The sequence below is a fragment of the Neomonachus schauinslandi genome, chromosome 1 (genome assembly GCF_002201575.2).
Source record: "Neomonachus schauinslandi chromosome 1, ASM220157v2, whole genome shotgun sequence".
NCBI lineage: Eukaryota > Metazoa > Chordata > Mammalia > Carnivora > Phocidae > Neomonachus > Neomonachus schauinslandi.
Window position 1 is genome coordinate 193,987,899 of NC_058403.1, and position 17,836 is coordinate 194,005,734.

The window sequence follows — 17,836 nt, forward strand, 5'->3', positions numbered from 1 at the left end:
AATTTTGTTTCCTAAAAGGGATAAGCGGCACCTTGAAGTGGCCACATCCTCTTCACAGTCATGTGCACCAGCAGTGCTCACAGCGCTTCCATGTCCTCATGGTCCCTTTCCAGCCCTTTAGTCTGTTCCTTTTGTTTTGCCAAGTTTAGCTATTGCTCGGCTCTTTTATTCTTGCCTTAATTATTATGGCTTTATAATTCTTTATCAGGTAAGGAAAGCACTGGTTATTGATTATTCTTGGTCCTTATACATTTATATGTTATGTTAAGTCAAGCATGAAAAAAATTGTTGGAGGTTTTATTGGAATTGCATGGACTCTGTGGATCAGTCCTATTTTGGAGAATTAACGTAATTGTGATACTGATTATTCCAGTCTTTGATGTGTCGTTGTCTTTTTAAGGCTTCTTTAAGTTATTTTAGCAAAGCTTTAGATGTTTTTTTATTAAGAGTCTGCAAAATGGAAAGTGTTACTAGATTTGTTCTTAATACTGTGTAATATGTGTATGTATATATATTTTTTTAATTGAGAATAAATTCACAGTCTTTTATTTATTTTTTTGGCGGGTGCCAATTCTTTTTTTTTTTTTTTTATGTTCAGTTAGCCAGCATATAGTACATCATAAGTTTTTGATGTAGTGTTCAACGATTCATTGCCGTTGCATATAACACCCAGTGCTCATCACCACACATGCCCTCCTTAACACCCATCACCCGGTTACCCCATTCCCCCACCCCCTTCCCTTCTGTCACAGTCTTTTAAAGTGTAGATTCAGGGGTCCCTGGGTGGCTCAGTTGGTTAAGCGTCCAACTCTTGACATCATCTCCAGTCTCGATGTCAGGGTTGTGAATTGAAGCCTGTGTTGGGCTCCACACTGGGCATGGAGCCTACTTTAAAAAAATAATAATAAAGAAAGCATAGAATTCAATAAATTCAGGGGTTTTGGCATATTCACAAAGTTGTGCAAGCATCACTAATACCTAATACCTAACTCCAGAATATTTTCATTACCCCAGAAAGAAAACCATACCCATTAACAGGTGCTCTCCATTTCCCCTCCTCCCTGCCTCTGACAACCACTAATCTATTTTCTTGTGGATTTGTCGTTCAGCACATTGCATATAAATGGAATCAAATACTATACGGCCTTAGGTGACTGGCTTCTTTCACTGAGCAGGTCTTCGAGGTTCATCCTTTTTGTAGCATGTATTAGTACTTCATTCCTTTCTATGACTGGATAATGTGCTATATTATATGGCTGTACCACACTTTGTTTATCCATTTCCCAGGTGATGGGCATTTGGGTTCTTTCTACTTTTAGCTATAAAGGTGCTATAAATTTTGTGACTATGGCAAGGGTGCTGTTCATTGGATACAAGATTCTGTGTGTGTCCATCAGACCTAGCTTGTTAATTATGTTGCTAAAATCATTTATATCCTTACTGAATTATCTGTACAAACTATTTACCAAATGCGGTGTTTTAAAATCTCTCACTTAGATGATGGATTTGTCTGTTTCTTCTTAATAACTCTGTTCATCTTTTGCTTTATGTATTTTAAAACTCTGCAACTGGGAGCATACAAGTTTAAAATTGTTACATTGTCCTAGGAAATTGAGGTTTTTTTGCATTATGTAGTATCATTAGTAATATCTTTTGTTTGAAGTCTGTTTTATCTGATATTAATATAGTTCTATCAGCTTTTATTTTTGTATTTATCTAGTTTATTTTTTCCCATTCTTTTCCTTCAACCTTTTCATGCTAACGCATCCTTGCAAACAGCATATGTGTGAATTTCTATTAATGTACAGGTGATAATCTTTTTACCTGGAATTTCATCTCTTTACAGTTTTAGTAATAACATTATGTTCGGATGTATTCCCGTCATCTACATTTCCACTTTATCTCATTTTGTAATCTTTTCTCTTGTTTTTCTTTCTGCCTTCTTTTGGTTTCATTTTGTTATTCCCTCTTATTTTCTCTATAATTTGGGGGTTGTAAAATCTGTTGATACCTCTTGGTTCTTATTCAGGAAGCTTTTTTTTTTTTTTTAAAAGATTTTATTTATTTATTTGAGACAGAGAGAATGAGAGACAGAGAGCATGAGAGGGAGGAGGGTCAGAGGGAGAAGCAGACTCCCTGCCGAGCAGAGAGCCCGATGCGGGACTCGATCCAGGGACTCCAGGATCATGACCTGAGCCGAAGGCAGTCGCTTAACCAACTGAGCCACCCAGGCGCCCTTATTCAGGAAGCTTTAATGTGCATAATTAACTTACCAAAGTCAGAAGTTAATCAGCATCTTTAAACCTCCTTCTAAACAATACAAAGACCTTAGAATAATTCAACTCTGATCTATTTATGCTACTGATGTTTTGAATTTTAGTTCTGTCGTGGCAGATTTTTTTTTTTTAATTTATTTTGGGGGCGCCTGGGTGGTACGGTCAGTTGAGCATCCGACTCTTGATTTTGGCTTGGATTGTGATCTCAGGGTCCCTGGATCAAGCCCTGCATGGGCTCTGTGCTCAGTGGGGAGTCTGCTTGAGGATTCTCTTTCCCTTTCTCCCTCTGCCCCTCTCCCTGCTTGCATTCTCTCTCTCTTTCTCTCTCTCTTAAATAATTGAATCTTTAAAAAAAAAAAAGATTTTATTTTTAAGTAATCTTTGCACCCAACATGGGACTGGAACTCACAACCCCAAGATGAAGAGTCATACACTCCACTGACTGAGCCAGCCAGGCACACCTGTTGTGGCAGATTTTTAATCCCATAAAATAATGTTACTGTTTTATTTTTTTTTAATTTTTTTTAATGTTACTGTTTTATAGATAGTATTTGTTTTTACTCACATTCTTTTTTTTTTTTTAGTTTATTTATTTAAAGTAATCTTTACACACAACATGGGGCTCAAACTCATGGCCCTGAGATCAAAAGTTGCATGCCGTTTTGACTGAGCCAGCCAGGTGTCCCTATTTTTTTTCTTTTATTGCCATCAAGAAGTCCTCTGTCAATATAATTTTAGTTCCTTTAAAGGTTAGCTATATTTTCTTTCTGGCTGTCTTTGGTGTCTTGTTGTCTCTTGTGTTCTACAGTTTCACGGTGATGTGTCTAGATATGAATATCTTTTTATTAGTATAGTCTGGGAATTATAGGGCTTTCTAAATCTTTGGATTGATGTTTTCCATCCTCCCTGAGAAGTTTGCAGCTGTTCTGTCTTTGCATGCTGCCCCTGCCGCACTCTCTCTCCTGCTAGAACTCTGGGTGTTCTGTTAGAGCCCTCTCACATCTTTGTCTCTCCTAACCTTTCATATTCCCCTTTTTAGTGCTGTGTTGCTTTTTAGGTAATTTCTTTAGTTCTTCCAGTTTTCTTTGAAATCTGCTCTTAAACCACGCTATTGAGTTTTTACATTTTAATATTTCTATATTTCGTGTTTTGGAAGTAGTTCCTTTTTCAGGGTTTCCTGCAATTTGCTTGTATTTTTCAATCCCATTGTTCCTTTAAAAATGTTCAACATACTTATTTTTCATTCTGTGGCAGACAATTCCAATATCTGAAATACTTGCATGTCTGATTTTGCAGTTATTTCTGCTGGCTTTCTTCTGTGTTTCATGAATTTTAACCTTGAGCACATATTTCTTGGAACTTGATCTCTAGAGATTGTTTGAGGCTTAGATTGAAGTTGGGTTCATTCAGGGTAGTGTGTTGCTTATCCCAGGCACCTGGCCTGTCTTTGTTAGGGCTAGCGTATGATGAAGAGTTCTCGGAGGAGATTCATCCCATGCCTCTCCTCTCCCTGCAGTGCTATGGTTTGAGATAAGCACAAGTTGAGCTGGGTGGAGGTTGAGGTGGGTAGTGTTGTTCCTGGGCATCACAGAAACTGAATTGTTTTTGAATTCCCACTTACGTTGCAACTGTGGCCTTTGGAGTCCCAGCTTCTGGTGGGCCCTGCCCTTTATATCCTGTTCTTGCAGCCTCAGAGAACCTTGAAAGCTAAAGCTTAGGTTTATCTTGTCTTACAAAAGCCCTTGAGTGAATGTCAGCTTCAGTGTTCTGCATGGTCATCTGGGTTCCTGCTTTTACTCTAATCTTGCTCTTTTGAGCATTGCTTTCTCCTTATTGGCAGCACCTGGATGCATTTTGAAAGTTTTGTTTTTATTTATTTTAACATTGCTTCCAGCATTGCTTTTACTGGAAAGTTTCAATTAGAGTTTATCCCTGTTATACTTTAGGAAAAGAAGTCTTTAAATAAAGTATTTACTACTAGCTAGCTATTTATTAGCTTAAAAATAGAAGTAATATTAGAACAATCAGTAGTTTCTATCCTTTACACTTAAAGCCCTTAAACTAGGTCTTATCTTTTAAATTGCGTGTCTTCATGTATGAGTAATTAGTGTTAATTTTTTTTTAAAGATTTTAGTTACTTATTTGTCAGAGAGAGCGCACAAGCAGGGGGAGTGGCAGGTAGAGGGAGAAGCAGGCTCCCCGCTGAGCAAGGAGCCCGATGGGGGACTCGATCCCAGGACCTTAGGATCATGATCTGAGCCAAAGGCAGATGCTTAACTGACTGAGACACCAGGTGTCCCTATTAGTGTTAATTTAACAAATCATTTATCTTTTGCCTCAAATATTAAAGTAATGAGATAGTAGGGCATAAATAAATAAAATAATATGATTTCAGAATGCCTTTAAAACATATGCTTAGTTCTTCAGAAGAGGAATTGAGGCCCATGTATCTTTTAATCATAAAGATTTTAAATTTGGGGGCCCCTGGGTGGCCCAGTCGTTAAGCATCTGCCTTCAGCTCAGGTCATGATCCCAGGGTCCTGGGATCGAGCCCCGCATCGGGCTCCCTGCTTGGCAGGAAGCCTGCTTCTCCCTCTTTCACTCCCCCTGCTTGTGTTTCCTCTCTCGCTGTGTCTCGCTCTGTCAGATAAATAAATAAAATCTTAAAAAAAAAAAAAAGGTTTCTAAATTTGTGGTAGCGGGTTCAACATTGTTTTAGAATGCTAGTCTCTGCTGGAGCAGAATACTTTAAAAGTCATTGATTCACAATAAAATACTAAAGTGATATTTTTTTCTCTTGTCTTTGTTAATTTGTACAGCCAGATTCTCCTGAATATAAAGCTGCTTGCAAACTCTGGGATTTGTACCTTCGAACAAGAAATGAGTTTGTTCAGAAAGGAGAAGCAGATGATGAAGATGATGATGAAGATGGGCAAGACAATCAAGGCACAGTGACCGAAGGAGTAAGTGTGTAGCTGGGATGAGTAAGATGGACCATTGGGAGGTGGACAAGGCCCTCCTGCCTGTGATTTCTTCTGTGCTGTTATGGGAAGCTGGGCTTCCTTTGGAGTTGTGTTGGTAACTAGGAGGGTAAGGGGGCATACGACCAGAGAACCCCACTCCCAATTACAGGGGATCCTAGGACATCCTGGACAATGTTGCCATGAGTTGCTCTTACATTAATGTATATTTCCTGCTCAGTTTTAAGGAGAACCTTCATATTATCAAGGACTGCTCCAGTATTGCTGGATTGAGATATAAGAGTAGTCAGTGTTACGATTAAATGTTGGAGAGTCATTGGAATCGCTTTAGGAATATTTTTTTGTAGATTATGCTGCTGCTGTTCCTAGAACATGCCAAATGAGCTCCTGCCTCTAGAATTTTGCAGTTACTCTTCTTAGAACGTGCTTCCTTTGGCTCTTTCTGTGACTGGCTCTTTTTCATGATTCTGATATCACTTAAAATAATGACAGCTAGGAGTGGACCTTCCTGACCACCTGTCTAAATTGTTTCCCCCGTACCCCTCCTTTCCCATCATCACATCACTCTGTTCTGTGGTCCTCAGTTTTTTGTTACTATATGTGAAATAACTTGTTTGTTTACATGTTTATTTTCTTTCTTCTTCCAAAGAGAATGATAGCTGCACAAAAAACACCACCTTATTCACCTATTCCTGGCATCTAAAACTGTGCCTGGTATGTAGGTACTGATAAATACTTGATGAATGAACACACATATTTAAAAAAGGAAGAAGGATAATAAAAGTAAGGACATCTCTCTTCTGTAGCTAAATAGTGAGACACCCAAAGCAGAGCATTCCCTTTTCTTCCCTAAGTTAACCTAAATAGACCCTCTCCTGAAACTTCAACACAGAAAAAAGAAGTGGTCGGTGAGTTTCTCAAAAATGTAAATGCTTCGGGGCACCTGGGTGGCTCAGTCAGTTAAGCATCTGACTCTTAGATTTGGCTCAGATCGTGATAATGGAGCCCTGCATTGGGTTCTGTGCTCAGTGTGGAGTCTGCTTAAGATTTTCGCTCTCCCTCTGCCTCCCCACCACTCACACACCCACGTGCACTCACTTTTTCTCTCGCTCTTAAAAAAAAAAAAAAGTAACTACTTCTTGGAGTCTCAAAATGTAGTTCTTAGGTACCTTGTCAATTTCTTTCTAGCAGTTAAATGATTAGAATTAGGTAGAAGGCAATTAACCAGGGATTCCCTGGAATTTTACTCTCTGGTATTAATATAGGAACAGCAATTTACCCCATGCTTTCTTGGGCAGAATATTACCTACAGAGGGCTCAGTCTTATAGGCCTCCAGGGTTCTAGTCAAAAAATGAAACCGCCTGCATTTAGGACTTGCCTGTGTTTCTTTGGTAAGAAATTGGGAGGATCTTGCACCTTCATATTTATACCTCCCAGGGCTGCTTCTTGGCCCTCAGTTCTTGTGAAGGGAGAGGGAATTTTCAAGCTTCTCATTTTTAAATTCAGAATGATTTCCTTGGAGTTTTCCCAGTTGTGGAAATACCTTGTATGAATGCATTCATACACCATGTTCTAGGTCATCTGCAACACATGTTTCCAAAGTAGCTGGTTGGGTTGGGAGGAGAGGAATCTTGGCTGCAGAATATACTCTTCTCTTTTTGAAGCTAACTCTGTGGTACTGTGTTTTAGCCGGGAAGTAAATGACTGAAGCATGGATATTTTTAATCTGCTTTCATCAGTGTTTTGTTGGTTCTCTAAGCTTATGTGGTTGGGGACTCTCAGCTAATCACATGGTTTATTTGTTAAGTATTTGTTATGTGTCTGTTACTGCCAGGTACTGTGCTAGGCTAAGAGATGTTAGTGCTCTCTCTGTGGAGTTAATGCTGGACCTTAAAATTGAGACTGTACCAAATAAAAAAGACCTGTTAGATGAGGACACAAATACCAGTGCTTTTATGATTTGAATGAGAAATACCATTAACCTTTCTTTTATATGCACAAAACATGGTTTGGACATGAAGTACATTTTCTAGAACTCTTTTTTTTTTTAAGATTTATTTATTTATTTTAGAGAGAGAGAGTTAATGTGGCAGGGAGGGGCAGAGGGAGAGAGTCTCAAGCAGACTCCCTGCTGAGCCTGGAGTCCAACACGGGGCTCGATCTCACAAACCCCAAGATCATGACCGGAGTCAAGAGAGTTGGGTGTTTAAACAATTGAGCTACCAGGTGCACCCTTTTTCTATAACTCTTAACTCAAACATGCCATTGCTCACTGTAGAAACCAGCTTCAGACTCAGAGCCTTCCTGACCAAGTACTGTTTGGGGCATATACTTTCCCATGTTGAAATAGTGACGAAGGTAGGAGCAAGTCAGCCAGTCTGCAGGGCAGAAGTAATGTGCGTCATTTGATTTAATCTCCATTCACTTTTGAGATAGCTTGAATTCTGTCATTAGATCTGACGGAGTACCCCATGGGTAGAAGTGTATATTTCCAGCTTTACATACATCCTTGTTCTAACAGAATATTAGGACTTCAGTAGATAGGAACAGCGATGTAGAGAGAGTCAGGTATCATGGGACATGTTTTCTCTGTCTCAGTTGCTCAGACCCTTAAAAGGTTTGCATTTCCATCATTTCATATATATGGCACTTGAATTTCACTGTTACAGTGTTTACTGTGGAATAGAGTTCAGTAAAAAGACCTGATCCAAGGGATTTAGTTACTGAAGTAACATAAAGAGCCTCCTTGGTTTCACATATGCCATTCTGGGGATACAAGCCCCATGTCCAACATCAGAGTGTTTCTGTGGGATTCTTGAAACTTACACTAAATAAGTACTGTTTACAAGTTGCTTTTTTGAATTAACTTTAACATTTTAGCATTGATTTTTGGATTTCTCTCACAGTCCTTCTCTCTCCTTTCTCTTCTTCCTGCTAACCTCCCCCTCCCAGTCTTCTCCAAGTTACTTGAAGGAGATCCTGGAGCAGCTTCTTGAAGCCATAGTTGTAGCCACAAATCCATCAGGACGTCTTATTAGTGAACTTTTTCAGAAACTGCCTTCTAAAGTGGTAAGTGATGCAATTAAAGACAGGTGAGTTAAAGTGTGTCTTTGCTTGGTTTGGTTTTTGTTTTTCAGTACTTTAGAAAATTTATTAGTTTTTAGTAAATAAGGTAAAGTTAGTGAAAGGCATTGGAGGCTGCCAAGTGATCCTCCTTGAGGCCACAGCAGCAAGCCTAAAGGTTGTGGGTTTAAAACAAAATTGTTTTTGATTGGTTATTCTTATTGTTTGTTTTTTTATTGTAAAATATATGTAAGATTTACCAATTAACCATTTTAAGTGTACAGTTCAGTTGAGGTATAAGTACATTCATATTGTATGTCCATCTCCTTAATTAAAAACTCTGTATCCAGGGGCGCCTGGGTGGCTCAGTCATTAAGCGTCTGCATTCGGCTCAGGTTATGATCCCAGAGTTCTGGGATCGAGCCCTGCATCAGGCTCCCTGCTCAGCCAGGAGCCTGCTTCTCCCTCCCCCACTCCCCCTGCTTGTGTTCCCTCTCCCGCTGTCTCTCTCTGTCAAATAAATAAATAAAATCTTAAAAAAAAAAACCTCTGTATCCGTTAAACACTAACTCCTAATAAAATAAAATAAAATACAAACAAACAAAAAACAATAACCCCCCACTCCCTCTCAGCCCCCAGCTCCTGGCAGCTACCATTCTGTGTTCTCTCGCTATAAATTTGACTATGCTAAGTACCTGATCATAAGAGGACTCATACAATATTTCTCCTTTTATATCTGGTTTCTCTCATTTAGCATCATGTATTCAGGGTTCATCCAGGTTGTAGCGTGTGTCAGAATTTCCTTTTTAAAGCTAAATAATACCCCCATTGTGTGCATATACCACATTTTATTTGTCCATTCATCTGTCGATGGACATTGGGTTGTTTCCAGGATTGGTAATTCTTAAATAACAAAATAAGTACCTAAACTAAGCCTTTTTTTTTTTTTTTTTAAAGATTTATTTATTTATTTGAGAGTGAGAATGAGAGAGAGAGAGAGAGTACATGACGGGGGGAGGGTTAGAGGGAGAAGCAGGCTCCTCGCTGAGCAGGGAGCCCGATGCGGGACTCGATCCAGGGACTCCAGGATCATGACCTGAGCCGAAGGCAGTCGCTTAACCAACTGAGCCACCCAGGCGCCCCATAAACTAAGCCTTTTATTTATAAAAGAGAAGAAACATTCTCTTTGCTCAGGAGACAGAATGAGAAGAAGATAAATGAGTTCTTCCTCTTTTAGTTCTGATCTCCTCGTGATGGAGAAGAGAGAGATCTAATAGTACTTATCTACCCCAAAGAGGAAGAGGTTTTCTAAACAAGTGAGACCCTTTGAAAGTGGTAGGGCCTCTCGTGGCTTCATAACTGAAAGGCAGTGAACATAGCTAAAGTTCCACGGTAGCACATGGAACTATAAAAATTTCCATGGCCTCAGCATTCTTGTATTTCTAGACAAGGATATACTTTTAGAAGTACTTCACTGTAGCACTTAACTCCATTGTGATCGTTTACTTTTTATCTACCTCCCTCCATGTCCCTGAATTTAGGAACAAAGATTATGTCCGATTTTCTTTTGTGTCCTTGCCATGTAGTCGGAATCCAGCATGTCACTGGTGTGCAAGACCTGCTTATTGACTGATGAGTGGCTGGCAGCTTTCCCCATCAGTCATGGACAAGACTGGTTGTTTAGAGATGTGTCTTGACTAGTTGTAGGACAGTTATCACATTAGAAGTAAAGCATAAGGGCACCTGGCTGGCTAAGTCAGTAGAACATGCAACTCTTGACCTTGGTGTCATGAGTTCAAGCCCCATGTTGGGTGTAGACTTTACTTTAAAAAGTTAAAAAAACAAAACAAAAAACAAGCATATATAACCACTACTATTCTAAGTGTGGATCTGATTAGAAAAATACAGAGATGATATTGGTTATATGTTTTAAATTTTAAGAAACTTCAAAAAATTAAATACAGAATTACCATATGATCCAGCAATTCCACTTTGGGTATATACCCAAAGTTACTGTTCAGTGGGTCTGAAGATTCAGTTTGGGAAGATGAAAAGTTTGGAAGATGGATAATGACAATGGTTGCACAATAATGTGAATGTACTTAATGCCACTGAACCACACACTTACAATGATTAAATGGTAAACCTTTTGTATATTTAACCACAATAAAAAAACTATAAGAAAGGAGTATAGTCTTGGGTGCCTGGGTGGCTCAGTTGGTTAAGCGACTGCCTTCGGCTCAGGTCATGATCCTGGAGTCCCGGGATCGAGTCCTGCATCGGGCTCCCTGCTCGGTAGGGGGTCTGCTTCTCCCTCTGCCCTCTTCCCTCTCGTGCTCTCTGTCTCTCATTCTCTCTCTCTCAAATAAATAAATAAAATCTTAAAAAAAAAAAAAAAGAAAGGAGTATAGTCTTTATTCACTTACTCTGCAGGAGATCATCACCATTGGTCAAGCCACCAAGGGAGACTTGAAGCAATAAAACATTAATATCCTGGGGCACCTGAATGGCTCAGTCAGTTAAGCATCCTGACTCTTGATCTCAGCTCAGGTCTTTATCTCAAGGTCATGAGTTCAAGCCCCGCATTGGGCTCCACGCTGGGTGTGGAACCTACTTTAAAAAAAAAAAAAAGAACAAAAAAACCACATTAATATCCTGTTCCCCCATTCCAGGAGGGCTTTCGGGAACACCATGTAGCAAAAATTGGTTGGAAAAAGTGGGTTCCCATCGGTCCTTCAGGGTGTGACAGTTTTGAAAGTCAACAAGGACTGAGACTGGGAGGGGAGGGCAGTTTTTTACCTTTCCTTTATGAGCCCTTCCCAAGCTGGACTGGCTGAGTGGGAGAGGGGGATTGTGTATATGTAGACCCAACAGCTGGGATTATACTCCACCCCAGCCTGGGTGGCCTTGTTATAATTTGTCTTCTGAACTGTTTCTCAGAAGTAGAATTGGTAGAGAGAGAAAAGGGGTTCGATCCGAGCAAAGAAAAGAGTAGGGTTAAGAAAGTAAGGGTAAGCTGAGGAATCAGATGAGAGGAAGCATCCCTGAGATCATTCCTTCAGCCCAGTAACTGAGTGAAGGCTGTAGCCTCCTGCTTTTTGTTGTTGTTTGGGCTTCAAGGACTTGAACAGGTTGGAAGAGCTTGGAGAACCCACACCTCTCCCCCTTGAGTAGACCAACTTTTGATTTTTGGTCAGCTTCAATTGTTTTCTTCCAAGGAACCAAACCTGTAGAAACGACTTGGGGCAGTGAATGCACTGTGGCTTTGTTTTTTTGTTTTGTTTTTAAAGATTTTATTTATTTGAAAGAGGGCATGCTTTCAGGGGAGGGGCAAAGGTGAGGGAGAATCTCAAGCAGACTCCCTGCTGAGCACAGAGCACAGGCTCGATCTCACGATCCTGAGATCATGACCTGAGCTGAACTCAAGAGTCAGACACTTAACCAACTGAGCCACCCAGACGTCCCTGCGCTGTGGGCTTTGTGAAACTCTTCAAGAACATTCCTCTAACATACTTAACTTCTTTTCTTGTGATGAGATAATATTTGATAAGAAATCAGAAAGTGCTTATAATTTTATTTTTTTTAAGATTTTATTTATTTTACAGAGAGAATGAGAGACAGAAACAGAGTATGAGCAGGGAGGAGGAGGCAGAGTGAAAGGGTGAAAGTGGAAGAAGTGAAAAAAGTGAAAGAAGCAGACTCCCCACCAAGCAGGATGCCCAATGTGGGGCTTGACCTGAGCCAAAGGCGGACGCTTAACTGACTGAGCCATCCAGGAGCCCCTTTTACTTTGTTTCTTTAACGTAGTTCACTTGAACGTGTTTTAGTTTGAAAAAAATTAATTTGACCAAAGTAAGTAGAAGCATTAAGTTAAACATGAAGCTAACAAACTTGCAACCTGATGTAGTGTAGATCCTTTAAGAATTTTATATGAGGGGTGCCTGGGTGGCACAGTCGGTTAACCATCCGACTCTTAGTTTTGGCTCAGGTCATGATCTTGGCGTTGTGAGATTGAGCCCTGTGTCAGGCCTCCACGGTCGTAAGTCTGTCTGAGATTCTTTCCCCCTCCCTCTTCCCCCGCCCCCATCCATTCATGGGCACATGCGCTCTCTCTCTTTAAAATAAATAAATAAAATCTTAAAAAAATGATAATAGTAATAATTTTATATGAAATAGAATAATATTGTGTGATTTAGATTGCAAAATTAAAAGAGCTTATGAGAGCATTCAAAAACACTCTTCTCTTTCATTTCCAGGCATAAATATGTTAAATTTAAAATTTGTGATTCTGTGAATTTAGAGTATTTCAAACATTAAATTATGGTGTATTAGTTGAATAATGGCAATTACCAAATGCTACCTGTAAACTTGTACAGCATGCCCTTGTGTATTTCATGAAGCTTGTTGAAATTAAATTCTTTCTGCTTCAGCTGTAACAAAGAATATGCTGTACAGCTGTGTCTGTAGCCCTGCATCTGACAGAGCTATTCACTTGATTAACAGATTGTCAGCGTGCTTCCTTGTTTTTTCATTACCTGGATACTTTCTCTTATTTAGCATGCCTGGGTTTTTGTCTTCCAGCAATATCCAGACTATTATGCAATAATTAAGGAGCCTATAGATCTCAAGACCATTGCCCAGAGGATACAGGTATGAAGATGACCATATGTAACCATATATGGTTTAGGGCAGATCAGCCTGAGGTCTTTTTTAGGGGCTTTTAGAAAACAGATGTCTTTGTAAGGGGTTATTAGCAATATAATAAACAGATTGGAGTGGTATAACTGATTATAGCTTTGGAGAAGGTAGCATAGTGTCCCTTTTGCATTTTATCTGTAGGGAGGAATGCAGAATTTTCATTGGCATAGTAAATCTTGCTCTTAGGACAAAAATTAAAAAGCACTGGGCATAGACATTTCTGGTTGTGAAAGGCGCATTAGCAGTAAAGCTTTGTTGTTTATTCTTATCTGCTTCCAAATAGTTTTAGGATGTCTCAGAATAAATTACCTTCAGTATATGTTAGAGTGTAAGGTCAGTGAAAACAGCGACTTTGTTCTCTTCGAGTGCCTTCTTCCCTGTATCTCCAGCAATAGCAGCAGCTAACGCTCACCTGGCATTGCTAGGTGCCTGCTCTGTTCTAAGTGCTTTATATGTATTAGCTAATTCTGACAGCCACTCCATGAGGTAGATACTGTTATTATTCCTGTTTTACAGGTGAGAAAACTGAAGCACAGAGATGGTAAGTCACTGGCTCAAGTCATCAGCTAGTAAGGAGAAGAGTTGGGATTTGAATCTAGACATTCTGACGCCACAGTCTGTGCTCTTAACCTCTGCACTATTACTGCCTCTCCACAGAGTAGGTGCTCAATAGATGTTTATTGAGTGAATGAATAATGAAATTTAAAACCTGATGATTAGAAGTTAAAGAAGGTGTAGGGAGAAAGAGCTAAATTTTACCAGAAATCCCAGTTTTTAGAGTTGTACCGACATGGGTTATTTTCCTAGCTCTGCTCCTTACTAGCTATATCTCTTCGGTCAGGTGACTTGCCTGCTTCTTCTGCTGTATGCTGAGTGTAGCGTTAACCAGTTTGCAGACTTGGAGGGGGCACTGATAATGGATGTGAAGCATCTCATAGAGCACCTATGGGATGTGGCCTTGGTCAGTGTGAGTTAGTGATCCTCCCAGAGTAAGGGTTTGGGGCTCCCAGTAGATAAAATGAAAAGGAAAATTTAATGTGTCACATGGTCTCATTGAGAAATGAGACTGAGGGCACGTGGTTTGCCAGCAGGGAGAAACTTCCTTGGCTTTAAAATTCTAGGAGAGTAGTAAAGAGTAACAGTGTAGTAATTACTGGTACCATAATACTCTTTCACAGAATGTTAAAATACAGATTCTCTAATGTATCACCTGGTTTTTAAGGCAGATCCCTAGCCACTACTGGTAATGACTTAGTCTCCTAAAACTCCTGGGGTTCCTAACATCTACCTTGGGGGAAGATGTTTTTGTAATACTGAAACTCAAATCAGATCTTTAGACACCCCTACCCCAGCCCCAGCCTTCTCTCTGAGACCTCTCTCCTTGTCTTGTCTGTTCTTCCTTCCAAAAGCCCCATAGAAGCACCTCCTTTTGCCATCACCCTAAGCAAGATCTTGTCCTCTTATGTCCAAATTATTTTAATAGTCTTTACTACTTCTCTGATGAAAGGCTCTTTGGTCCTTTCTGCATGTTGCTTCCTGACCCTAGTTTTCTTTCTATTTTATTCTTCTTCTCTATTCCATAGCCCAGAGCCTTGTCACTTGTTTCTAGTGCCTCCACTAGCAAATCAGTTTTGTAGCGGTACAACGGAAACCGGCTCTAATAACTCCAGTAGAAGGGGAATCCGTGAAAAGAGTACCAGATAGCTCATGGAATTGTTGGGAAGGCAAGCTGGAGAACTAGCCTTAGGGAAGTAGGCAGAACTCAGGGACATCATGACACGGCTAAGGTCATGCAGTCTCTTTGTGGTGCCATTGCTGTTCCCAGTGTCATTTGCCACTGTGGGCCCTGGACGCCCACTGCTCCCCTCTGCTTTATTGCCCTTTGCGGGAGGTAGGAATGCATTTTTTCTATTCCTTGCCCTCGCTTTAGTCTCTCAAGGCTCAAGCATGAATTATCTCCTCTTGCCCTGGCTGCCAGGCTGCTAGCAGTGCTATTATCCACTTTTACCCTCTGTTGTGGAAAGTAGGTTCCTCCCTACCACCTGTACTAGGATTTTTTCCAAATAAAGAGGGTGCTCAGGGGTGCCCTGGCTGACTCAGTCACTGGAACATGCAACTCTTGATCTTGGGGTTGTGAGTTTGAGCCCTATGTTGGGTGTAGAGAGTACTTAAAATCTTTAAGAAAAAAGAAAGGTAAACAGAGAGTGCTCAGATGTTGGGTATCCTCACTTGGCAAATCACCAGCTGCTCTCCTTTGCCTGACTGTCTGGATTTTGCCTCATTTGTCCTTACCTATACAGCCTGTGCTTAATGGTTCTACCTTCCCTAATCCTCCACTCCACTTAATTTGGTTTTCTCAGTCTCTCTAGAATGTGTCTGTTCATTTCTATGTCCTCCTCATTAATCATGTGTACCTTTTGCTTAGAGTGTCTTCCTCTTTCCTTTTCTTTGAAAATTGAAGGCAGTTCTAAGTCTCCGTGGATTATTTGGGATTGAGTGAGCTTTAAGATGTGACAGCTCTAACATGGAGCCTAGTACATAGTAGGTACTCAAAAAGTGCAGCCTCTGTGCTAGACTATTTTATCTGAAGTGGGCTATAAAACTAGAGGAGTTTTACTTCACACCCTTAAGTCCACCTTAATGCATTAATATTCATGAAGTACTTAGAACAGTGCTTGGCACAAAGTAAGCACTGTGTGTTTGCTGAATTAAACAACTTTTACATTATTTGATCTTTTAAAAATTATAGATTTTTGTGAAACATAGCTCTGGTTGTTACCTATCTCAAAAACTTGTGTGTAAATGGACAATTTTAGTATTTATAAAAGAGAAAATGACTTTATATATTGTTCACATGTGTATTTTCCAGTAAAGTCTTTGAATATGGTGAGAATTTAAAAATATGTGGAGTTCTTTTTTTTAAAGATCATGCTGATTAACTTTCAGTTAAGAGGAACTGCTGTATTTTGTTTACTCTAGAATGGAAGCTACAAGAGTATTCATGCAATGGCCAAAGATATAGATCTCCTAGCAAAAAATGCCAAAACTTATAATGAGCCTGGTTCTCAAGTATTCAAGGTTAGTTTATCGCTGTTGTTGTTTTCGTTGGTTAGAGTAGATACCTTAATTTAGAGCCAGCAGTTTTTATATAACAACTTTATTGAGATGAAATTCACATCATACCATACATTTAACTCAAAGTGTACAATTTAATGGTTTTTAGTGTATTCGCGGAGTTGTGCATCCATGACCACAGTCAGTTAGCAGTCACTCCATTTGCTCCCAATCTCCCCATTTTAGGAACACTGGCCTACTTTCTGTCTCTGAATTTGCTTATTCTTGGCATTTCATTTAAATGGAATCGTACAAACGTGGTCCTTTGTGACTGGCTTCTTGCACTGAGCATGATGCTTTTAAGGCATTCATGTTGCAGCATGTATCACTTCTTCATTCTTTTCATTGCTCAGTAATACTCCATTACATTTATATACCATGTTTTATTTACCCCCTTATCAATTGCTAGACATTTGGGTTGTTTCCACTTTACGGCTATTATAAATAATGCTGCTGTGAACATTCATGTGTAAGTTTTTATGTGGACATAGTATTTTCATTTTTCTTGGCTGGAATTGCTGGTCTACATGTAACTATATATTTAGCTTTTTGAGGAACCACCAAATTGTTTTCCAAAGCAGCTGTACTATTTCACATTTGCACTGGAAATGTGCAAGTGTAATTTCTGCATATTCTCACTAAAACTTGTTTTCCATTTTTGTTTGTATGATAGCCATCCTCGTGGGTGTGAAGTAGTATCTCATTGTGTTCGAATATCATTTCCCTGATGATTAGTGATGTTGAACATCTTTTTGTGTGTATATGAGCCATTCATATATCTTTGAAAAACTTTTTATTCAGATCCTTACCCCATTTTTTAATTGGGTTACCTGTTTTTTAATTGTTGCATTGTCAGATTTCTTTATATAGTCTGGACATTAGAGTAGATACATGATTTACAAATATTTTCTCCCATTCTGTGGATTGTTTTTACTTTCATGGTAGTGTCCTTTGACACCAAGTTTTTAATTCGTTAAGTCCAGTTTGTCTGCTTTTCTTTTGGTTGCTTGTTTTTCTAGTGTCTTGTATAAGAAAGCATTAATCCAAGGCCACAAAGATTTACATCTTTGTTTTCATCTAAGAATTTTATGGTTTCAACCCTTAAACCTAAATGTATCCATTTTGAATTTATTTTTGTATACTTGAGGTAGATGTGAGGTAGGGATCTACATTCATTCTTCCACACGGGATATTCATTTTTCCCAGCACCTTATATTCAAAAGACTGTTCTTTCCCCCATTGAATGGCGTTGGCACCCTTGTTGAAAATCAATTGACTGTAGGTGTATGGGTTTATTTCTAGAATCTCAGTTTGATTCCATTCGTTTATATGTCTGTGTTTATGCCAGATGTAAGGTTTGGTTTTGATCTACTTTTTAGTTAAATATTGATTTAGTCTTTCCTTTAAACTTCATAAATATAAAAAGCAATTTCTGTAGTGCAACACACAGTGTGAAATGACTATTTCATTGCTTTACAATTCTCTCCTAGAAATTTTGTAGTCCTATAACACAGACGCTTATAGACATTTCTTGAATTAATAATATGTCATTGGGAATTTAGCAGAGGACTCTCAGAAAACCTTTTGGGAGTAAAATTATTTTAGACTTTCAGAATGCTGCCTCAAATATAGTTGCTTTTGGTAGTTAACCTTTCACCCTTTAATAAACTTTCATCTTTTAAGAAACTTCGAGTGAAAATCAG

The 17,836-nt window shown here is 39.3% G+C and overlaps 1 protein-coding gene across 11 annotated transcripts in view; it reads left to right on the top strand.

Annotated features, from left to right (window-relative positions):
- The window catches only part of PBRM1 (polybromo 1), a 114,128-nt gene that overhangs the window by 15,724 nt on the left and 80,568 nt on the right, over positions 1-17,836 (top strand). For all 11 annotated transcript variants that reach the window (XM_044921445.1, XM_044921477.1, XM_044921469.1 and 8 more), the window contains exons 5-8: positions 5,096-5,239; positions 8,211-8,327; positions 12,903-12,971; positions 15,999-16,097. In XM_044921445.1, coding sequence (XP_044777380.1) covers positions 5,096-5,239; positions 8,211-8,327; positions 12,903-12,971; positions 15,999-16,097 — 429 coding nt within the window. The remainder of the gene's footprint in view (positions 1-5,095; positions 5,240-8,210; positions 8,328-12,902; positions 12,972-15,998; positions 16,098-17,836) is intronic.